The 24,750-nt window shown below is 37.0% G+C and overlaps 2 protein-coding genes across 6 annotated transcripts in view; one reads left to right on the top strand and one right to left on the bottom strand.

The window, feature by feature from the left end:
• Positions 1-65: 65 nt before the first annotated feature.
• On the top strand, positions 66-2,910 carry LOC135694038 (tRNA (cytidine(32)/guanosine(34)-2'-O)-methyltransferase-like). The gene has a single exon (XM_065212679.2). The coding sequence runs from the start codon at positions 212-214 to the stop codon at positions 1,094-1,096; it is 885 nt and encodes a 294-aa protein (XP_065068751.1). The 5' UTR covers positions 66-211; the 3' UTR covers positions 1,097-2,910.
• Positions 2,911-3,043: 133 nt separating this feature from the next.
• The window catches only part of LOC135694035 (sushi, von Willebrand factor type A, EGF and pentraxin domain-containing protein 1), a 72,215-nt gene continuing 50,508 nt past the window's right edge, over positions 3,044-24,750 (bottom strand). For all 5 annotated transcript variants that reach the window (XM_089111314.1, XM_089111315.1, XM_065212675.2 and 2 more), the window contains one exon: positions 3,044-3,692. In XM_089111314.1, the coding sequence (XP_088967440.1) occupies positions 3,430-3,692 (263 nt within the window). In that variant the 3' untranslated portion in view covers positions 3,044-3,429. The remainder of the gene's footprint in view (positions 3,693-24,750) is intronic.

The following is a 24,750-nucleotide window of genomic DNA, read 5'->3' as shown; positions in this document are numbered from 1 at the left end:
CGTCATGCATTTTTCCCCTATGCTATCGGGCGCTAATCGGGCGCTTATTGCTCTACTCCAGAAGGAGGCTTAAAGAATATGGAATTTAATAATAATGGAGTAACAGAAATTTGACACAATTTAGAGGTGAGCATTGAGAAGTTTCCGAGTGATCGATAGCCTATCCTTGGTAGTTGTGGTTTTAACTACAAGAACACCCAAATCAAAGAATATGGGCAGGTCATCGAAAGATAAACGGGATGTATATTATAGACTTGCAAAAGAGGGAGGATGGCGTGCCAGAAGTGCTTTCAAGCTTCTTCAACTGAATGAGCAATTTAATCTTTTCGATGGCGTTTCAAAGGTTGTGGATCTTTGTGCAGCACCGGGAAGCTGGAGTCAGGTGCTGAGCAAAAAACTTATCGGAGAACGACCTGGACAGAGTGGCAAGATTGTGGCGGTAGACCTTCAGGCTATGGCGCCGCTTCCAGGTGTAATTCAAATTCAAGGAGACATCACAAATGTTGGGACAGCAAAGAAAATAATCTCTCATTTTGAAGGTGAATATGCAGATCTAGTCGTTTGTGATGGTGCCCCCGATGTAACCGGCTTACACGATCTTGACGAATTTATTCAAGGACAGCTGTTGCTGGCAGCATTCAATATCACGACGCATGTCTTGAAACCTGGGGGCAACTTTGTTGCAAAAATATTTCGAGGTAAAGATGTTGATCTGCTTTGGTCCCAGCTTAGTCTGTTTTTCAAGTCAGTTGTTATAGCAAAGCCATCAAGCAGCAGAAGCTCAAGTATTGAGTCATTTATTGTCTGTCAGAACTATTGTCAGCCTGAAGGATATAAGCCAACCATGGCAAATCCACTGCTAAAGGCTGAAGATGCAGATTTTAGCAAACTTTCAGGTGCAAACAGGGTCCTTGTCCCTTTTGTTGCTTGTGGCGACCTGAGCTCTTTTGATTCTGACATGAACTATCCACTTAAATCTGACAAATCTGAATGCGAGTACAAAAGTTTGCCACCCACCCAAGGGCCTATCAATCCACCATACGAAAAAGCTTGTGAGTTGAGAAAGAAGAACCTTCTTCCAGATGAAGCTACATGATATTTACGGTATATTAAAATGATTGTATCTTCCAAAAAAGTACATACATAGTCCTCCAAAAATTGTAACTATTACTATTATGGTGCTTTATAACTATTAGACATTTTAATTAAAAGGCTGAATGTCAGCAAAGTATGTCACATGACAGAGATTTTACTGCGCTCTTGCTAAAAATACATCTGGATTTGTGATTTTCCTTATAAATACCACTGGTAAAAGAGTGAAACAGTGGCTACTTCCAGTAACACTAGCAATACCAGTCTAGTACCATTAAATTTTGGAAACTTGAAAAATTTTTGTATGGTATGACTTTTTTTCAAAGGTTGAAAAACACTGAATTTATGACAAGCAGTACAATACATCCCAGTCAATAACAGACTGTTTGACCCTCCTAATAACATTCATCCAGTACTGCAAAAAGCGTTCCCATTGTATCTTCAGACTAAACATGACATAAAGTTTTTTATATTTTGATAATCCAATAATGGAAAATTGTTGCCAGTGCTAGGTTTCTCTTTTGAATGATATAATGCTGCATGATTATTTAACACTTGCAGCCTTTTCAATGGTGTAGAATGACATCAATTAATCATTCAAAAGTATGTTAGAAAGCTTCTGGCTTGGCATTAAGAGACAAATTGGCCATATTAGCTAAACACCAAAACATTTCAAGGGGCTAAATCCCTGTGCCACCCTGTCCCCAACTGGTTTTGCTCTTCTCGTATATTTTGCTTTACTTTATCATATTATTTTGCATACCAGCTTACACTGGAGTGGAGTGTTGTTGATATAATGGCTCCAAAAGTGCCATACTTTTCAATGTGGGGTAGAAACATTTTAGCACCATGTACCAGTTAAAATATATTGATGTACCAAGGAATGTGTTTCTTCAAAAAGTACAAGGAAGCCCTTAGGAAAATTTCTCAAAACATAATTAGCCAAAAGTAGAAGAGGGCTACTTTTTGGCTGGATGCTACCACTAGGGAACTCGCACACTGTCTGCACTCTGACAGTGTATCCTCTCCAGCATTTCTTCCACTATGCCATCTTGGCACTTACTGTATTTCCGCTAATAAATGCAGCCCTCTGATAAATGCTGCCCTCTATTGAGTGTCACACCTTCAGCCAACCATTTGGAAAAAACGCCGCCCTCTGATAAAGGTCACCCTCTATTGAACACCGAATCTTGAAGCAGGGTTTAATAGAAAATACATCACTATTCAAAAGCTATGAAAGTTTTTATGTCATCAAGACGAGGACCCTGACGAAGGCAGGAGTATTGACATTCCTTGACAATTCCATAACGTGTGAACTTTCAAACATCTTTTGTGAACTTTCAAAAATTGTTCACACAATCTTTATTACATGTTTTTGAAAAAGAAAACATTGTTTAAAGTCTGTTATTTTTAATCTTTTTTCATCGCTATTTTCATCTGAAAAACTTTTCATTTTGTATAAAACGCTGCCCTCTGATAAACTCTGCCCTCTATTGAACACCGCATCCAAAATTTGGAGTTTGTAATAATCGCTGCAGAGTTCTTTAGAGGAAATATGGTATATCTATTCTTGATCATCTTTTTTTCATTCATGTCCAAAATGTAAATAGGTATGACTTTCAATGAATGAACGTCAAGTGGGAAGGCAATCTTTTACAGCTTTTCTTTAAATTTTTTCTTTAAAAAAGGATACCATATTTTCTTGAATAGAAGCTGATCAAAACTACAGGACTTTGAAAAAGTTATAGTATCCCAAAATTGCATGGCCATTGTAATGTTACTTTAAGTTCATTTTTTACTATATAGAATTTGTTTGCTGTTTGTACTTAAAATATCATTTTCAAAATTTTCTGAGTATGTAAGTATCTCTTGGAGTAATAAGAACCTTAGTTCAATCAAAAAATCTTTCTTTTCACTGAAACAAGATACTGAAAGCAAGAAAAATCTAGAATAATGCTTGGACATAATTTCAAAACTCTTTGGAATGTGACACACAAAGACTTTATGTTCAGCTGAAAACAGTTCTGAAGCATTATACTTTCAAAAGCATAATACTTTCTGTCTTACTCTATTTCTATAATATGTAATCAATTTTATGATGTCTTTTGTACTACTTTTCGGACAAAATATACTCAACAGGTCACATCTAATATTTCATGAACTTATTGCAAAGAAAACCTGGCTTGATAGAGTGGTTAAAGAGGGGTTTGCCTTGCAATGAATGGTTAAAGTTTCTATTATTCTGTTTTTTTACTATAGTGCCTGGTTAGATGTGAAAGCTACAATTACAAAAAGGAGTATATCACTGTTTTATGATTTAAAAAAGGGTTGAAATTATTATGATGCAAAATAGACTGATTCTGCAAAAGGGCTTCCACATTTTCTTGAAATGTCAGCCTTACATGGTACGTAACAGTTTTTCTCTACAGAAGTTTTGACATTAATGACATTTCCACAAAAACACTGACCTGAGAACTGGGAAAAAGCATAAGTGAAGCTTGCTTTTTGACAAGAGGCTCTGCAGGTATCAAGAGAAAATTGATTTGAAGGCTGTTTCTTGAAATTTTCTATTTCTTGGTAACATCCAACTTGCTTGTTATCTAAAAGAAGCAAATTATATATAATAATTTTGTTGCAATCAGAATGAATCAAACAAATATAAAGGACTTTGGTTTATTTAACTAAACATAAGGTTCTTGCTCATACACAAAATATTCCATGTTATTAACAGCAAACGGCAGAAACTTAGCTTTTGTCTGTAAAAAGCCAAAGGTGATATATTTGCAAAATTTTACGAAGAAAAGACCCCAAATTATTTTAATTTTGAAGTCGTCAGCAGGTTAGAAGTGGCCAGGGCAACGGAGCAATCAAAATGGGCAATTAAACACAGTTCTTTTTAAATGCTATTTTATAATAATTAATTATAATTTGCTGGAAAAAATGTTTTGAGTTTGAGTTTTGAGTTTGAAATATAAAGGAAATAAGAAAAAGAATGACAGACCAGTCTATGTATCCTTCATGGTTTGGTAGTCGGTTTCCTTCATGGTTTACAGGTGATTCGGAGCATGAGAGAAGTGGGGGGAGGGGGGATTGGGCCAAAATCAAATGAAAAGAGGCTTCAGTGGTGATTCACATTTTTTTGCATTTTTTGCAAATAGTGCGGGGGGGGGGGGGTAAAGCCTTCCCAATCCCCTGCGCCGTGCTGCCTGGTTTATAGGGAATTTTCTGTTGATAAACCATAGATGCAGAATCTCACGGACTTTGAATACTGTGAATCTCAAACCAATTAGTAAATCTCACAGACTGTAAGATTCACTGACTCAAAGGTTGTCTCATTTTTTCAAGATGCTTTTTGGAAATCTCACATACATTAAGTGAAAATACAACATCTTTTGGTCAACAATAATACAGTTTTTTATGGATGTTGTGTTCACAGAAGGAGTTTGTTTTCACCCGTTGGATTCGGTGGTAATATTTCCTTTTGCCATTTAGCACTGATTGCACTCCACACTCCAGACTCTGATGCATTGGACTCAAAGATGTAGTGTTAGTCTTTCACTAGATAAGATCGAGGAGATACAGGGCCCACGCCACTCATTCTAAATTGGGGGGGGGGGCAGCAAATAAAAATTTTTTCATTCAACGTCCTAATAACCGTAGTGAAATTTTGCTATTGCTGTTTTGTTTCATATATTTTGAAACACATCTTTGGAAAAGTTTTTGGTTTATAGGACAGGACGGTTCTTAGTTGCTACTTCGAGTTTCAAGCTTAATGCGATCATTAGACAACTTTAATTTTCATGTTCATGTTATTCATTTTCATGTTATTTTCATGTTTTTAAGTTTCTTGTTCAAAAAAACGTAATTTGAAAAAGTCATATTTTAAGGAGAAAATAATCGTTTAGGTTTTGTTGACTCGTTCTAAAAATTAGTTTAATTAAAAATTCTCAGCTAGAAAATATAGTGCAGCCACTCAATCTCAAAATTAGGAAGAATTGTGCATTTTACGATACAAGCATAAAATTTGGTACGAGTACACAAGTTGATATGCTGAAGAAGATGAGATGCAGACCCCACTTTAAAAAGGCTCCCAAAAACTATTTTTAGATTAGGGTACCTGTACCCAAACTTTTGTTGCTCTATCAAGTGCTACAGGTCAGTGGCGTACCGACGTAGGTTGGTGGCCCCAGAAAGTTTTTCACGATACACGTTTGTTTGCATTAGTTAAAGTGAAAATTGATTTAAAAAACAAATATTCCCCAGTTAACATGTGACATAAAGACACTTAGTTTGCAAAGACCAGTGGTTTCTTTTTAAACGAGACTATAATTCAGGCTTACCGTGTGAAGTTCAAAGTGGCAAACGTCCGTTTCAAACTTCACAGTTTTAATACATTATTTGGATGAGATGTCTTCAAAAATGTAATTCTATAGCCTCCAATCTCAAGAGCAAAAGAAAAACATCAAGCAGCTCTTTCCAATGCAAGGTAAATAGCTTTTCATTGAACCAATCCTGACAAAAGCATTCAAACACCCCTGTCTAAGTGCCCCGGCGATTTCCCGGCGAAATAATTTAAGCAAAATCCTGCCCCGGTTGAGGCAAGACACTCCCCTGTACAAAATATCTGTTCCCGGGATAGATCGCCTCGATCAAATTCCTCGGTCACAATTCCTCGGTCACAAGTCTTGCAAGCCCCTGTACCAAAAGTGTTTCAAAGTTTCCCCGGCAATCCAACTTGTAGCAATTTTCTTCTGAAGTCGGCATAATAGATTAAGATATTTTTCGCAGTTAAGGCTCCAATGCACCAAGATGAAAATAATGAGCTATAGAGGCAGATGAGAGTAGGAAGCAGGAAATGGTCAGATAGCCCTAGAAAGCTTCTTGCAAAGTTCAGTGATGTGGTATTTCCACCATTGAATCTCATGCATCAGTGCCTCTAAAATTTGTGCATGAAGTGCCCTTTGGATTGACTGTTCGCCAATCTTTGTGGGGAATTTACATGCAAGAAAAAGAAGGATAAAAAGAAAAAACATTGAAACATAGCAGGAGATCATTATGAAGCTTTACTTGGTCTAGAACAGGCCAATAATGACGCATTAGACACACCCACAGCACGTCAGAAGAAGAGGAGAAAGAAAAAGGCTAACCAGGGCCTCCGACGAAGGGGGGGGGGGGAGTCGGGGGGCCCTGGCCCCTTTAGTTTTTAGCAAAACAATAGAGCTTTTTAAAAATTCTTTTGTTTTGATTGTTAAAATCTCTCTTGCCTCCTCCCCCCACTTTCCAACTTGCGTCGGAGTCCATGCAAACGCGAACTGGAGGAGCTTATCACTCACACTCATTTGATATCAGCGCTTTTTCTGTCCTGGCACCCTCACTTGGATGTCATTTTCTACAGAAGCCACTGATTTCCAACCATATTGGTAGCGTTTCCCCCAGTATAGGGTGCCCCAGTACCTTAGTCCCTTCAAATTTAGCCTACCTTCAATTTTGGTTCCCTTTAATTTTCGCCTCTTTAATTTTCGCCTCTTTTTGTGCACAAGTTCGCTCCCTTTAATTTTTGTTTTTATAAGCATAGAAGGTAAAAACTAAAAAACCAATGTGTGAATAAAAGTTTAAAATCCAAAATGGGGGGTGGTTGTGTGTGCCCTTGTATGTTTTAAGCAACTAGCTTGTAAGTGGGCAGAAAATGATAAAAAAGCAACTCATCAGCCAGAAACCCACGAGGGACATTTCGGGGCTTTAATTCGGTATGTCCATTTCTCGTAGGCACCCCTCGCAATCCTGCGTCCAGGATCACGGTTGCAAAGGACAGGAAATACAAATAAAAAATATATATATTATAACGATCAATAAAAAGTAGCAATCAACACAGAGTGCTTACTAAAGTAGGACTGTAGAGTGTATGGAGGCATTTCAATTGAGTGGGTGAAGAGGATAAACATGGTACGGCGTGGCTCTGGGAATGAAGGGCTGGGAGAAATGGGAAGGGTTAAAAGTATCACCTGTGCATAACAGAATAAAGTTAGAGTTGGAGGGGTTGGGTGTGGCTATGGGAAGGGCGTGCCAAATGGGTTGGGTAGAGGAAGAAAGAGGGTACCTAATCTGGGAATGGGTTTGTATGTATAGAATGGATGGAGGACAGGGCTGTTGAAAGTTTGGAACAAGGGGTGGGGGGGGGGGGGGGTTGGGATGCCTAATCTGTTTCAGGGGCCCCATTTGAGGCCCCAATTAATTAGTGTAAACGTTGTATTTCGCCATGTGCATGTTTCCTTGTATCAGACGCCACAATATCGTTGTCCATAGAGAATGTGGCGAGATTATTGGTCGAAAAATGTTTGATTCTGTTATAGTAACAGTTATATCAACGAGCTATAGTAAAATCATACTTACGAATACACCTGATGGGTCTATTGGATGAGTTGTAATGGCAGGTATGTGACATTATGTATGTCACTGAAAAAGCCGTTTGATTTGGACATGAAGTCGGAGCTTCCTACTTTGAGTTTCAACCTTCGTCCCTATATGTAACGTCCCTATATGTAACGTAACGTTACCAAGGTGTCAACAGCTATGTTGGTGGCTCAAGAAAAATCTACCTGCTCAAAAATGGTAAATTTCTTGCAAAAAGGGAGTTCGATCATATGTTTGCAAATATAGAGAATAAAGGGAGAATACAGAAATTCTTTACGGAATACAGAATACAGAAACAAGAATTTGCATTCTTTGGGGAAGCAAAGGAGGTTAAGGTTATCTACTCTATTCGTAACAAATGTGAAGACATTTCCGTGTCACCCCATTGCCGTGTTGAAGAGTATGAATGTGAACATTCTGAAGCAAACATAGTACTTTTGTATATCTATTCAAAGATGAGATCAGTTGGGATCATGAATGATGTGGTAGTTGATGCAGGAGAGGACACAGATGTTGTTGTGACATGTGTAATGTTCAATTGCTTAAGCTGCATAAATTATAATTATGTATTACTCGTTACCAGCTCTCCAGTTGATTGATGTTGAGATGTAGTTAGAGATGGAGAGCGGCTAACGTTATGTTCTGTTAATAAATAAGGATATAGCAAACGATGTTGTGTTTTAATGTTTCCAACCTGAACAATAATATAAAAATGTGTGCTTACGCTGCACATAAAGGAAAAAGTTACACTTGGATTGAAACGGCAACGGTCTATTTACGACTGCAGGAACTCTGCACGAAAAAAGGGCTAAGGTCATTATACCTCTTCATACTAACAGTGGAACAGATGCTATTTCAAGCTTCTTTGGTCAAGGAAAGAAAGCGATATTCGATCTATTGGCAAAAGTGAGTGACTTTAAATCTCTCATTTCATCTGTTGGAAAGACGCATCCCGTCTCTGACAGTACTGTTAAAAATTTGGAGACATTCACAATCAAATGTGTGTACAATGACAAAACAAGCTAAAGCTTAGGTGAAGCACGTGCAAAGAAGTGGTGTACAATGAAGCGAAAGTCAACTGCCAGGCTACCACCGGATGAGGAATCCCACTATCTAAGGGCTCTACGTGTTGCATATCAAGCATATGCTTGGCTGCACTTTGACAGGCCTGATGATTCACCATCTCTATACAATATGGTTGGCAAATTCTTGAGGGAAAATGTGTACCTCTACGGTATAGATCTGCTGCATTTCCTCCAGAGCTAAGAATAACAACAGCACGTTGGCCCCGAAATTCAGATACAAGCAATGATGAAAGTGAGACTGAAAGTGATGAATCGACAACATATGGAGAGGAAAATAAAAATGAACATGATTAAGATTCTTACTTTAATTTTGCAAGGGTAGACGTCCCTTCTCAAATTCAACGTTTTAGTTCTGTTTTGCCTTTTCTTCGAATAAAACATTTGCTAGAAGTGTTTCTATGGAAGTTAAAGGAAGTTTTGTTGCTTATGTTTAAGATTGTTTACTGCATCTTTGTCGCACTGTGAGACATACGAATTCATACAAATACGTTTTATGAAGGAATCGACTGTGCACGGGCACATTGCAACTATAACTCCGATTTTTGTAAACATGGTCATGTGACAAGTTCTAAAAATAGACTAGAAATAAATTTATATAAGTTTATTGTATTGGCTGTTAATTTCCAATTTTCTAACATGTTTGAAGCAAAAAGTATGTTTATGTGCATCGGAATGTATGCAAAGGGTGATGTTTTGGATGTAAATTGCAGCCATTTGAGGCAGCCATGAGAATGAGGGTTGCTCAAGCTAGCTTTAATCAGCGGGTCTTGCTGCCCTTGAAAATGCATTCAAACCTAGTTCCCCAGACATCTTTCACGGATCTTAGATAATTGACTCTACTAATTCTTAAAAAAATTTGTTGCAAGTTCTCTTTAAGATGAAAAAAAAGTTCAAATCTTTATTGATGTGTTGAAAGTGACATTCGTTTTGTTTAGTGAAGAAATTTGAAGCTTCATATTCTTATAGACTTCATTCTTATAAAAAGTATGTATCGGTGCAGTGGCAGCCCATGATTTTCCTGCTCATTTAAATGAAAAAGGTGACTTTTGAGTGGAACCCCACCCGTAGGAAATATTTACTGACCACGCCCTTTAATTTTGTAGCTGGAAGAGCAATTCATTGATGATTTTTTATTTCATGATTGATATCTCGAACAAGAGATCCACCGATTACACTTTTGACAAGTCGTTCCTGATAATAACATAATAGTGACTTCTTGAATAACATAATAACATAAAAGTTAATTTTTTACTTTCTTCCTATTCTTTCTTTTCATTTTCCTACCCAGTAGCAGTTTTTTCTTCACTGGGAAATACGCTTGAAAATAAACTTTATTAGGAAACATTCCATGGAAAGTCTGGCTTATCTTTACGGAATTGAAATTATATATATGATTAGCAAGCAGTTTTGATTCTGGCATACAGTATAATGATTGTTTGATTATTTAGTACTGGCTTATATTGCATTAGGCAAGTTCAAGGGGCAAATGAGCAAATGTGGATCTCCTGCTAGCAAAGCGGGGGAAAAAATCTGGCAAACACGTTCTTTGCAGTCAATATCTTTCGTTGAAAATAGTTTAGTATTTTGAAGCCATACTTCTGTTACGTTTCATTAGTGAATAACTTTTAAGAAGACTTCTTTACTTTACGAGGTTCCTTACACCTTGAGTCCCTAGGGAAAATGATCAACCGACTTCCCGCTAGTTGTTACCATGGGTTGGTTTAGGCTATCAAAGTTTGTGAAAAATACCAACGACCAAATAACATACTAACTTATCTATTCAACAATGCTATTGAAACATGCATCTTTCCTAAAGAAATGAAAATGGCTGATGCAAACCCAATTTTTAAAAGGGATAACTCAACAAAAAAGGAGAACCTTAGACCAATAAGTGTCTTACCATCAACAAGTAACTCATTTGAAAGAGTCATGTACAAACAAATCTATGTACCTATGAAAAGTATATAATCTCCTCTACTATGTGGTTTTAGAGAAGGTTATAGTACACGACATGCCCGTCTGCGCCTTGCTGAAGATCTAAAAGAATGTATTGATGAGAAAATGATTGCTGGTACCATGTTGATAGACTTTTCAAAAGCATTTGACTGCTAACCACAATACTTATTAATTGCAAAGTTACATGCATATGGCTTAATGCGTTGCAGCTATGATACAGTTATCTCCAAGGCAGTGCCTAGAAAGTAAAACTGAACTCTAACTGCAGTGAATGGGGAGATATAATTGAGGGAGTCCCACATGGATCTGTATTAGGACCATTATTGTTCAATATTTTTAGAAATGATACTTTTCTATTACTAAACGAAAGTGACATATGTAATTATGCTGATGATAACACAATGTGGATAAAAGGGCAAACAATTAGTGATAGAATCTGAGATAAAAACTTTAAATAACATGCCTCTAAATAAGAATAAATGTAAATATATGATTATAGAACCTCAGAGGGCAGATTCTGGGGAGAGTGAAGTTAAAATTGAGGATTACTTAATCAGAAACACAGATAAAGAAAAACTTCTTGGAGTAGAACTTGATAACCATCTAATGTTTGATCATCACATAAAAAAATATTTGTAATGAAGCCGGGAAAACAATTAGTGCCCTTGCCAGAGTAGCGCCTTATTTAAATGTGAGTAAAAGAGAAAACTGTTAAAGAAGTCGTTTATCACTACCTATTACAAATATTGCCCCATTGTCTGGATGTTTTATAGCCGAAAAATGAACAACTAAATCAACAATGTTCATGAAATAGCACTAAGGGTGGAAAATAACGACTAACACTCATCTTTTGAAGGTTCACTTATGAAAGATAATGCCTCAACAATACATCAACAAAACCTGCAGAGATTAGCCATAGAACTGTATTTAACCAAGATCAACCAAAATCCAGATTTTATAAATGATATTTTCAAATTTCATGAGTCTTCATATCCTCTCAGAAATGAGAAATTTTTCAATAAAAAACCAAGCCAAGATATATGGAACTGAAACAGTATCTTACAGGTGTAGTCAAATTTGGAACAGTATACCAACTGAAATTAGAAATGTAACCATTCTAGAATTCGTCAAAAGGCAAATAAAACAAACTGCGATTCAATGCACCTGCAAATTTTGCACTCAGTATGTACCTAATCTAGGACACATCACATAGATATATAGATTATATGGATCATCTAAGTTTACGACCTTACATACACATATTTTTCTTCATCTTGTTGTTATGTTAGCCTGGCGGGCTCAGTCAGTTGGTCAAACATATATCATGTTTGTTCCTGAAAGTAGAAACGGGACCCTAATCTCTAATTCTGAGTTGCTTAAAATGTACCCTTTTCTCTGACTTTGCCAAATTTTGCGACCCTTTTCACTGAGAATATTCTCAAGCTCAAGCAACAAAAAATGTCTAATATAAGATCCATAGTCAAGCACAGAAAATAAATATTGTGCTTTCTGAGAGACTCAACCTTTTGCAATCGTGGAGCCTCATTATCGATTCCAACATCGTTTCGAGGGTACAGAAATAAATTAAACTTTTGTTAAAATGGTGAAAAGGCCTATGATTTGATTTGATTTGCATATTAAAATGTAACCAGTTGTTTTCAGTTCTCTGCCAGATGTTCACTGGAACAATTTTGAGTAAATGGGTTGGGTTGTTCACATTGGGACAAAAGGCACACCCAGCTAGTCATAAGTTTGCATGGTAACTGTAGTAAAATAAATGAAATGAAACAAATTGCGTATACCAAGAGGATTGTGATTTTTTAATAAACATCTGATTTTCGTTTTGTTTTAATCTTTTTCAGGTTTCTTTGTTTTAATGGGCCCATAGTTACTCTATTTAGAGAGCTCTTCCATAATCAAACGTGAATACAATCATGTTGTTTTTCCCAGTATCTGTAGCGTACTTTCCTTTTATCTGTATGGTATATATATTGTAAATTTTTAATTGTGTAGTAATTGTGTTAAATTGTATAAAGGATTGATTTTACCAATAAATGAAACTGAAACTGATTAATTGGCAGTGTTAATCTGAAAATGCGAAAGGGATTGAAAGTAACAAGTTGACAATTTTTAGAAACTATAAAAGTGACTGACATATTTTCCTAGGCATTGTTTTCCATCATAGTTTAACAATTATTTGATCAGTGCAGTGCAAGGTTTTAGCAACAATGGAAAAATGGAACAGCTGATTTCATGCACAGCTGATTTCATGACCTGTTTGAGTGTAACATCCTTAAACAAAGACTTTAATTTCTTATCTGGGATTTGAGCAATAGACATAACTAGATGCCACTGCAGAATTTGTTGCATTTCAATAACCATTGATTTACCAAAAAACCTCTCCGTAACATCATGTCAGTAAATTCCTACCCTTGTTATGGTTCTCTGACTGAGTAAAAAAGCAACCCTATTTTTGAGATTCTATGTCCCAGGATTCTAGCTTTCAGACCACCCTTTCTCTGTGTTTTTCGGAACTCACATGATATACATTTGACAAACTGACTGAGCCCGTCGGGTATGTTAGTTGGTATTAATTAGCTTATTGTAATTTTTATAATTAAGTTAGAAATTTTATCCAACTTTAAATAAAGTATCAAAAAGCGCTTCTTAAGGAGGATCTGAATTTCATCTTATTTAGCATGTCATACCAGAAAAGTAAGTTTCGGGTTTTTAAATTGCATAGTTTAAAAGATGTGGAGGAAGACCAAAGGAAGACTGGGTATAGGTACCGTAGTCTAAAATAGCTTTGAGGGGCGCTTTTTAAGGAGGATATGAATTTCATCTTATTCAACATGTCACGTCAGCAAGCAAAGTTTTGGGTTTTTACTTTGCATAGTTTAAAAGATGTGAAGGAAGACCAAAGGAAGACTGGGTATAGGCACCCTAGTCTAAAATAGCTTTGAGGGGCGCTTTTAAGAAGGATCTGAATTTAATCTTATTCAACATGTCACGTCAGAAAGCAAAGTTTTGGGTTTTTACTTTGCATATTATAAAAGATGTGGAGGAAGACCAAAGGAAGACTCGGTATAGGCACCCTAGTCTAAAATAGCTTTGAGGGGCGCTTTTAAGAAGGATCTGAATTTAATCTTATTCAACATGTCACGTCAGAAAGCAAAGTTTTGGGTTTTAACTTTGCATAGTTTAAAAGATGTAGAGGAAGACCAAAGGAAGACTGGGTATAGGTACCCTAGTCTAAAATAGCTTTGAGGGGCGCTTTTTAAGGAGGATCTGAATTTCATCTTATTCAGCATGTCATACCAGAAAAGTAAGTTTCGGGTTTTTAAATTGCATAGTTTAAAAGATGTGGAGGAAGACCAAAGGAAGACTGGGTATAGGTACCCTAGTCTAAAATAGCTTTGAGGGGCGTTTTTTAAGGAGGATCTGAATTTCATCTTATTCAGCATGTCATACCAGAAAAGTAAGTTTTGGGTTTTTAAATTACATAGTTTAAAAGATGTGGAGGAAGACCAAAGGAAGACTGGGTATAGGTACCGTAGTCTAAAATAGCTTTGAGGGGCGCTTTTTAAGGAGGATATGAATTTCATCTTATTCAACATGTCACGTCAGCAAGCAAAGTTTTGGGTTTTTACTTTGCATAGTTTAAAAGATGTGAAGGAAGACCAAAGGAAGACTGGGTATAGGTACCCTAGTCTAAAATAGCTTTGAGGGGCGCTTTTAAGAAGCATCTGAATTTAATCTTATTCAACATGTCACGTCGGAAAGAAAAGTTTTGGGTTTTTACTTTGCATAGTTTAAAAGATGTGGAGGAAGACCAAAAGAAGACTGGGTATAGGTACCCTAGTCTAAAATAGCTTTGAGGGACGCTTTTTAAGGAGGATCTGAATTTCATCTTATTCAGCATGTCATACCAGAAAAGTAAGTTTTGGGTTTTTACTTTGCATAGTTTAAAAGACGTGGAGGAAGACCAAAGGAAGACTGGGTATAGGTACCCTAGTCTAAAATAGCTTTGAGGGACGCTTTTTAAGGAGGATCTGAATTTCATCTTATTCAGCATGTCATACCAGAAAAGTAAGTTTTGGGTTTTTACTTTGCATAGTTTAAAGATGTGGAGGAAGACCAAAGGAAGACTGGGTGTAGGTACCCTAGTCTAAAATAGCTTTGAGGGGCGCTTTTAAGAAGGATCTGAATTTAATCTTATTCAGCATGTCATACCAGAAAGCAAAGTTTTGGGTTTTTACTTTGCATAGTTTAAAAGATGTGGAGGCAGACCAAAGAAAGACTGGGTATAGGTACCCTAGTCTAAAATAGCTTTGAGGGGCGCAATTTAAGGAGGATCTAAATTTCATCTTATTCAGCATGTCATACCAGAAAGCAAAGTTTTGGGTTTTTACTTTGCATAGTTTAAAAGATGTGGAGGAAGACCAAAGGAAGACTGGGTATAGGTACCCTAGTCTAAAATAGCTTTGAGGGGCGCTTTTTAAGGAGGATATGAATTTCATCTTATTCAACATGTCACGTCAGAAAGCAAAGTTTTGGGTTTTTACTTTGCATAGTTTAAAAGATGTGGAGGAAGACCAAAGGAAGAATGGGTATAGGTACCCTAGTCTAAAATAGGTTTGAGGGGCGCTTTTTAAGGAGGATATGAATTTCATCTTATTCAACATGTCACGTCAGAAAGCAAAGTTTTGGGTTTTTACTTTGCATAGTTTAAAAGATGTGGAGGAAGACCAAAGGAAGACTGGGTATAGTCTAAAATAGCTTTGAGGGACGCTTTTTAAGGAGGATCTGAATTTCATCTTATTCAGCATGTCATACCAGAAAAGTAAGTTTCGGGTTTTTAAATTGCTTAGTTTAAAAGATGTGGAGGAAGACCAAAGGAAGACTGGGTATAGGTACCCTAGTCTAAAATAGCTTTGAGGCGCGCTTTTAAGAAGGATCTGAATTTCATCTTATTCAGCATGTCATACCAGAAAAGTAAGTTTCGGGTTTTTAAATTGCTTAGTTTAAAAGATGTGGAGGAAGACCAAAGGAAGACTGGGTATAGGTACCCTAGTCTAAAATAGCTTTGAGGGGCGCTTTTTAAGGAGGATCTGAATTTAATCTTATTCAACATGTCACGTCAGAAAGCAAAGTTTTGGGTTTTTACTTTGCATAGTTTAAAAGATGTGGAGGAAGACCAAAGGAAGACTGGGTATAGGTACCCTAGTCTAAAATAGCTTTGAAGGGCGCTTTTAAGAAGGATCTGAATTTAATCTTATTCATCATGTCATACCAGAAAGCAAAGTTTTGGGTTTTTAAATTGCATAGTTTAAAAGATGTGGAGGAAGACCAAAGGAAGACTGGGTATAGGTACCCTAGTCTAAAATAGCTTTGAGGGGCGCTTTTAAGAAGGATCTGAATTTCATCTTATTCAACATGTCACGTCGGAAAGAAAAGTTTTGGGTTTTTACTTTGCATAGTTTAAAAGATGTGGAGGAAGAACAAAGGAAGACTGGGAATAGGTACCCTAGTCTAAAATAGCTTTGAGGGGCGCTTTTTAAGGAGGATCTGAATTTCATCTTATTCAACATGTCACGTCGGAAAGAAAAGTTTTGGGTTTTTACTTTGCATAGTTTAAAAGATGTGGAGGAAGACCAAAGGAAGACTGGGTATAGGTACCCTAGTCTAAAATAGCTTTGAGGGGCGCTTTTAACAAGGATCTGAATTTAATCTTATTCAACATGTCACGTCGGAAAGAAAAGTTTTGGGTTTTTACTTTGCATAGTTTGAAAGATGTGGAGGAAGACCAAAGGAAGACTGGGTATAGGTACCCTAGTCTAAAATAGCTTTGAGGGGCGCTTTTTAAGGAGGATCTGAATTTCATCTTATTCAGCATGTCATACCAGAAAAGTAAGTTTCGGGTTTTTAAATTGCTTAGTTTAAAAGATGTGGAGGAAGACCAAAGGAAGACTGGGTATAGGTACCCTAGTCTAAAATAGCTTTGAGGGGCGCTTTTAAGAAGGATCTGAATTTCATCTTATTCAGCATGTCATACCAGAAAGCAAAGTTTTGGGTTTTTACTTTGCATAGTTTAAAAGATGTGGAGGAAGACCAAAGGAAGACTGGGTATAGGTACCCTAGTCTAAAATAGCTTTGAGGGGCGCTTTTTAAGGAGGATCTGAATTTCATCTTATTCAGCATGTCATACCAGAAAAGTAAGTTTCGGGTTTTTAAATTGCTTAGTTTAAAAGATGTGGAGGAAGACCAAAGGAAGACTGGGTATAGGTACCCTAGTCTAAAATAGCTTTGAGGGGCGCTTTTAAGAAGGATCTGAATTTCATCTTATTCAGCATGTCATACCAGAAAGCAAAGTTTTGGGTTTTCACTTTGCATAGTTTAAAAGATGTGGAGGAAGACCAAAGGAAGACTGGGTATAGGTACCCTAGTCTAAAATAGCTTTGAGGGGCGCTTTTAAGAAGGATCTGAATTTAATCTTATTCAGCATGTCATACCAGAAAGCAAAGTTTTGGGTTTTTACTTTGCATAGTTTAAAAGATGTGGAGGAAGACCAAAGGAAGACAGGGTATAGGCACCCTAGTCTAAAATAGCTTTGAGGGGCGCTTTTAACAATGATCTGAATTTAATCTTATTCAACATGTCACGTCGGAAAGAAAAGTTTTGGGTTTTTACTTTGCATAGTTTAAAAGATGTGGAGGAAGACCAAAGGAAGACTGGGTATAGGTACCCTAGTCTAAAATAGCTTTGAGGGGCGCTTTTAACAAGGATCTGAATTTAATCTTATTCAACATGTCACGTCGGAAAGAAAAGTTTTGGGTTTTTACTTTGCATAGTTTAAAAGATGTGGAGGAAGACCAAAGGAAGACTGGGTATAGGTACCCTAGTCTAAAATAGCTTTGAGGGGCGCTTTTTAAGGAGGATCTGAATTTCATCTTATTCAGCATGTCATACCAGAAAAGTAAGTTTCGGGTTTTTAAATTGCTTAGTTTAAAAGATGTGGAGGAAGACCAAAGGAAGACTGGGTATAGGTACCCTAGTCTAAAATAGCTTTGAGGGGCGCTTTTAAGAAGGATCTGAATTTCATCTTATTCAGCATGTCATACCAGAAAGCAAAGTTTTGGGTTTTTACTTTGCATAGTTTAAAAGATGTGGAGGAAGACCAAAGGAAGACTGGGTATAGGTACCCTAGTCTAAAATAGCTTTGAGGGGCGCTTTTAAGAAGGATCTGAATTTAATCTTATTCAACATGTCACGTCAGAAAGCAAAGTTTTGGGTTTTTACTTTGCATAGTTTAAAAGATGTGGAGGAAGACCAAAGGAAGACTGGGTATAGGTACCCTAGTCTAAAATAGCTTTGAGGGGCGCTTTTAAGAAGGATCTGAATTTAATCTTATTCAACATGTCACGTCAGAAAGCAAAGTTTTGGGTTTTAACTTTGCATAGTTTAAAAGATGTAGAGGAAGACCAAAGGAAGACTGGGTATAGGTACCCTAGTCTAAAATAGCTTTGAGGGGCGCTTTTTAAGGAGGATCTGAATTTCATCTTATTCAGCATGTCATACCAGAAAAGTAAGTTTCGGGTTTTTAAATTGCATAGTTTAAAAGATGTGGAGGAAGACCAAAGGAAGACTGGGTATAGGTACCCTCGTCTAAAATAGCTTTGAGGGGCGTTTTTTAAGGAGGATCTGAATTTCATCTTATTCAGCATGTCATACCAGAAAAGTAAGTTTCGGGTTTTTAAATTACATAGTTTAAAAGATGTGGAGGAAGACCAAAGGAAGACTGGGTATAAGTACCGTAGTCTAAAATAGCTTTGAGGGGCGCTTTTTAAGGAGGATATGAATTTCATCTTATTCAACATGTCACGTCAGCAAGCAAAGTTTGGGGTTTTTACTTTGCATTGTTTAAAAGATGTGAAGGAAGACCAAAGGAAGACTGGGTATAGGTACCCTAGTCTAAAATAGCTTTGAGGGGCGCTTTTAAGAAGCATCTGAATTTAATCTTATTCAACATGTCACGTCGGAAAGAAAAGTTTTGGGTTTTTACTTTGCATAGTTTAAAAGATGTGGAGGAAGACCAAAAGAAGACTGGGTATAGGTACCCTAGTCTAAAATAGCTTTGAGGGACGCTTTTTAAGGAGGATCTGAATTTCATCTTATTCAGCATGTCATACCAGAAAAGTAAGTTTTGGGTTTTTACTTTGCATAGTTTAAAAGACGTGGAGGAAGACCAAAGGAAGACTGGGTATAGGTACCCTAGTCTAAAATAGCTTTGAGGGACGCTTTTTAAGGAGGATCTGAATTTCATCTTATTCAGCATGTCATACCAGAAAAGTAAGTTTTGGGTTTTTACTTTGCATAGTTTAAAGATGTGGAGGAAGACCAAAGGAAGACTGGGTGTAGGTACCCTAGTCTAAAATAGCTTTGAGGGGCGCTTTTAAGAAGGATCTGAATTTAATCTTATTCAGCATGTCATACCAGAAAACAAAGTTTTGGGTTTTTACTTTGCATAGTTTAAAAGATGTGGAGGCAGACCAAAGAAAGACTGGGTATAGGTACCCTAGTCTAAAATAGCTTTGAGGGGCGCTTTTAAGAAGGATCTGAATTTAATCTTATTCAGCATGTCATACCAGAAAGCAAAGTTTTGGGTTTTTACTTTGCATAGTTTAAAAGATGTGGAGGAAGACCAAGGGAAGACTGGGTATAGGTACCCTAGTCTAAAATAGCTTTGAAGGGCGCTTTTAAGAAGGATCTGAATTTAATCTTATTCATCATGTCATACCAGAAAGCAAAGTTTTGGGTTTTTAAATTGCATAGTTTAAAAGATGTGGAGGAAGACCAAAGGAAGACTGGGTATAGGTACCCTAGTCTAAAATAGCTTTGAGGGGCGCTTTTAAGAAGGATCTGAATTTCATCTTATTCAACATGTCACGTCGGAAAGAAAAGTTTTGGGTTTTTACTTTGCATAGTTTAAAAGATGTGGAGGAAGAACAAAGGAAGACTGGGAATAGGTACCCTAGTCTAAAATAGCTTTGAGGGGCGCTTTTTAAGGAGGATCTGAATTTCATCTTATTCAACATGTCACGTCGGAAAGAAAAGTTTTGGGTTTTTACTTTGCATAGTTTAAAAGATGTGGAGGAAGACCAAAGGAAGACTGGGTATAGGTACCCTAGTCTAAAATAGCTTTGAGGGGCGCTTTTAACAAGGATCTGAATTTAATCTTATTCAACATGTCACGTCGGAAAGAAAAGTTTTGGGTTTTTACTTTGCATAGTTTGAAAGATGTGGAGGAAGACCAAAGGAAGACTGGGTATAGGTACCCTAGTCTAAAATAGCTTTGAGGGGCGCTTTTTAAGGAGGATCTGAATTTCATCTTATTCAGCATGTCATACCAGAAAAGTAAGTTTCGGGTTTTTAAATTGCTTAGTTTAAAAGATGTGGAGGAAGACCAAAGGAAGACTGGGTATAGGTACCCTAGTCTAAAATAGCTTTGAGGGGCGCTTTTAAGAAGGATCTGAATTTCATCTTATTCAGCATGTCATACCAGAAAGCAAAGTTTTGGGTTTTTACTTTGCATAGTTTAAAAGATGTGGAGGAAGACCAAAGGAAGACTGGGTATAGGTACCCTAGTCTAAAATAGCTTTGAGGGGCGCTTTTTAAGGAGGATCTGAATTTCATCTTATTCAGCATGTCATACCAGAAAAGTAAGTTTCGGGTTTTTAAATTGCTTAGTTTAAAAGATGTGGAGGAAGACCAAAGGAAGACTGGGTATAGGTACCCTAGTCTAAAATAGCTTTGAGGGGCGCTTTTAAGAAGGATCTGAATTTCATCTTATTCAGCATGTCATACCAGAAAGCAAAGTTTTGGGTTTTCACTTTGCATAGTTTAAAAGATGTGGAGGAAGACCAAAGGAAGACTGGGTATAGGTACCCTAGTCTAAAATAGCTTTGAGGGGCGCTTTTAAGAAGGATCTGAATTTAATCTTATTCAGCATGTCATACCAGAAAGCAAAGTTTTGGGTTTTTACTTTGCATAGTTTAAAAGATGTGGAGGAAGACCAAAGGAAGACAGGGTATAGGCACCCTAGTCTAAAATAGCTTTGAGGGGCGCTTTTAACAATGATCTGAATTTAATCTTATTCAACATGTCACGTCGGAAAGAAAAGTTTTGGGTTTTTACTTTGCATAGTTTAAAAGATGTGGAGGAAGACCAAAGGAAGACTGGGTATAGGTACCCTAGTCTAAAATAGCTTTGAGGGGCGCTTTTAACAAGGATCTGAATTTAATCTTATTCAACATGTCACGTCGGAAAGAAAAGTTTTGGGTTTTTACTTTGCATAGTTTAAAAGATGTGGAGGAAGACCAAAGGAAGACTGGGTATAGGTACCCTAGTCTAAAATAGCTTTGAGGGGCGCTTTTTAAGGAGGATCTGAATTTCATCTTATTCAGCATGTCATACCAGAAAAGTAAGTTTCGGGTTTTTAAATTGCTTAGTTTAAAAGATGTGGAGGAAGACCAAAGGAAGACTGGGTATAGGTACCCTAGTCTAAAATAGCTTTGAGGGGCGCTTTTAAGAAGGATCTGAATTTCATCTTATTCAGCATGTCATACCAGAAAGCAAAGTATTGGGTTTTTACTTTGCATAGTTTAAAAGATGTGGAGGAAGACCAAAGGAAGACTGGGTATAGGTACCCTAGTCTAAAATAGCTTTGAGGGGCGCTTTTAAGAAGGATCTGAATTTAATCTTATTCAACATGTCACGTCAGAAAGCAAAGTTTTGGGTTTTTACTTTGCATAGTTTAAAAGATGTGGAGGAAGACCAAAGGAAGACTGGGTATAGGTACCCTAGTCTAAAATAGCTTTGAGGGGCGCTTTTAAGAAGGATCTGAATTTAATCTTATTCAACATGTCACGTCAGAAAGCAAAGTTTTGGGTTTTAACTTTGCATAGTTTAAAAGATGTAGAGGAAGACCAAAGGAAGACTGGGTATAGGTACCCTAGTCTAAAATAGCTTTGAGGGGCGCTTTTTAAGGAGGATCTGAATTTCATCTTATTCAGCATGTCATACCAGAAAAGTAAGTTTCGGGTTTTTAAATTGCATAGTTTAAAAGATGTGGAGGAAGACCAAAGGAAGACTGGGTATAGGTACCCTAGTCTAAAATAGCTTTGAGGGGCGTTTTTTAAGGAGGATCTGAATTTCATCTTATTCAGCATGTCATACCAGAAAAGTAAGTTTCGGGTTTTTAAATTACATAGTTTAAAAGATGTGGAGGAAGACCAAAGGAAGACTGGGTATAAGTACCGTAGTCTAAAATAGCTTTGAGGGGCGCTTTTTAAGGAGGATATGAATTTCATCTTATTCAACATGTCACGTCAGCAAGCAAAGTTTGGGGTTTTTACTTTGCATTGTTTAAAAGATGTGAAGGAAGACCAAAGGAAGACTGGGTATAGGTACCCTAGTCTAAAATAGCTTTGAGGGGCGCTTTTAAGAAGCATCTGAATTTAATCTTATTCAACATGTCACGTCGGAAAGAAAAGTTTTGGGTTTTTACTTTGCATAGTTTAAAAGATGTGGAGGAAGACCAAAAGAAGACTGGGTATAGGTACCCTAGTCTAAAATAGCTTTGAGGGACGCTTTTTAAGGAGGATCTGAATTTCATCTTATTCAGCATGTCATACCAGAAAAGTAAGTTTTGGGTTTTTACTTTGCATAGTTTAAAAGACGTGGAGGAAGACCAAAGGAAGACTGGGTATAGGTACCCTAGTCTAAAATAGCTTTGAGGGACGCTTTTTAAGGAGGATCTGAATTTCATCTTATTCAGCATGTCATACCAGAAAAGTAAGTTTTGGGTTTTTACTTTGCATAGTTTAAAGATGTGGAGGAAGACCAAAGGAAGACTGGGTGTAGGTACCCTAGTCTAAAATAGCTTTGAGGGGCGCTTTTAAGAAGGATCTGAATTTAATCTTATTCAGCATGTCATACCAGAAAACAAAGTTTTGGGTTTTTACTTTGCATAGTTTAAAAGATGTGGAGGCAGACCAAAGAAAGACTGGGTATAGGTACCCTAGTCTAAAATAGCTTTGAGGGGCGCTTTTAAGAAGGATCTGAATTTAATCTTATTCAGCATGTCATACCAGAAAGCAAAGTTTTGGGTTTTTACTTTGCATAGTTTAAAAGATGTGGAGGAAGACCAAGGGAAGACTGGGTATAGGTACCCTAGTCTAAAATAGCTTTGAGGGGCGCTTTTTAAGGAGGATATGAATTTCATCTTATTCAACATGTCACGTCAGAAAGCAAAGTTTTGGGTTTTTACTTTGCATAGTTTAAAAGATGTGGAGGAAGACCAAAGGAAGAATGGGTATAAGTACCCTAGTCTAAAATAGCTTTGAGGGGCGCTTTTTAAGGAGGATATGAATTTCATCTTATTCAACATGTCACGTCAGAAAGCAAAGTTTTGGGTTTTTACTTTGCATAGTTTAAAAGATGTGGAGGAAGACCAAAGGAAGACTGGGTATAGGTACCCTAGTCTAAAATAGCTTTGAGGGGCGCAATTTAAGGAGGATCTAAATTTCATCTTATTCAGCATGTCATACCAGAAAGCAAAGTTTTGGGTTTTTACTTTGCATAGTTTAAAAGATGTGGAGGAAGACCAAGGGAAGACTGGGTATAGGTACCCTAGTCTAAAATAGCTTTGAGGGGCGCTTTTTAAGGAGGATATGAATTTCATCTTATTCAACATGTCACGTCAGAAAGCAAAGTTTTGGGTTTTTACTTTGCATAGTTTAAAAGATGTGGAGGAAGACCAAAGGAAGAATGGGTATAAGTACCCTAGTCTAAAATAGCTTTGAGGGGCGCTTTTTAAGGAGGATATGAATTTCATCTTATTCAACATGTCACGTCAGAAAGCAAAGTTTTGGGTTTTTACTTTGCATAGTTTAAAAGATGTGGAGGAAGACCAAAGGAAGACTGGGTATAGGTACCCTAGTCTAAAATAGCTTTGAGGCGCGCTTTTAAGAAGGATCTGAATTTCATCTTATTCAGCATGTCATACCAGAAAAGTAAGTTTCGGGTTTTTAAATTGCTTAGTTTAAAAGATGTGGAGGAAGACCAAAAGAAGACTGGGTATAGGTACCCTAGTCTAAAATAGCTTTGAGGGGCGCTTTTAAGAAGGATCTGAATTTCATCTTATTCAACATGTCACGTCAGAAAGCAAAGTTTTGGGTTTTTACTTTGCATAGTTTAAAAGATGTGGAGGAAGACCAAAGCAAGACCGGGTATAGGTACCCTAGTCTAAAATAGCTTTGAGGGGCGCTTTTAAGAAGGATCTGAATTTCATCTTATTCAACATGTCACGTCGGAAAGAAAAGTTTTGGGTTTTTACTTTACATAGTTAAAAAGATGTGGAGGAAGACCAAAGGAAGACTGGGTATAGGTACCCTAGTCTAAAATAGCATTGAGGGGCACTTTTTAAGGAGGATCTGAATTTCATCTTATTCAGCATGTCATACCAGAAAAGTAAGTTTCGGGTTTTTAAATTGCTTAGTTTAAAAGATGTGGAGGAAGACCAAAGGAAGACTGGGTATAGCTACCCTAGTCTAAAATAGCTTTGAGGGGCGCTTTTTAAGGAGGATATGAATTTCATCTTATTCAGCATGTCATACCAGAAAAGTAAGTTTTGGGTTTTTACTTTGCATAGTTTAAAAGATGTGGAGGAAGACCAAAGGAAGACTGGGTATAGGTACCCAGGTCTAAAATAGCTTTGAGGGGCGCTTTTTAAGGAGGATATGAATTTCATCTTATTCAGCATGTCATACCAGAAAAGTAAGTTTTGGGTTTTTACTTTGCATAGTTTAAAAGATGTGGAGGAAGACCAAAGGAAGACTGGGTATAGGTACCCTAGTCTAAAATAGCTTTGAGGGGCGCTTTTAAGAAGGATCTGAATTTCATCTTATTCAACATGTCACGTCGGAAAGAAAAGTTTTGGGTTTTTACTTTGCATAGTTTAAAAGATGTGGAGGAAGAACAAAGGAAGACTGGGAATAGGTACCCTAGTCTAAAATAGCTTTGAGGGGCGCTTTTTAAGGAGGATCTGAATTTCATCTTATTCAACATGTCACGTCGGAAAGAAAAGTTTTGGGTTTTTACTTTGCATAGTTTAAAAGATGTGGAGGAAGACCAAAGGAAGACTGGG

Source organism: Rhopilema esculentum, chromosome 11 (assembly GCF_057945365.1).
Source record: "Rhopilema esculentum isolate cy_ngs chromosome 11, ASM5794536v1, whole genome shotgun sequence".
NCBI lineage: Eukaryota > Metazoa > Cnidaria > Scyphozoa > Rhizostomeae > Rhizostomatidae > Rhopilema > Rhopilema esculentum.
The sequence above is the reverse complement of the archived record's forward strand: the minus strand, read 5'-3'. Positions and strand labels throughout refer to the sequence as shown.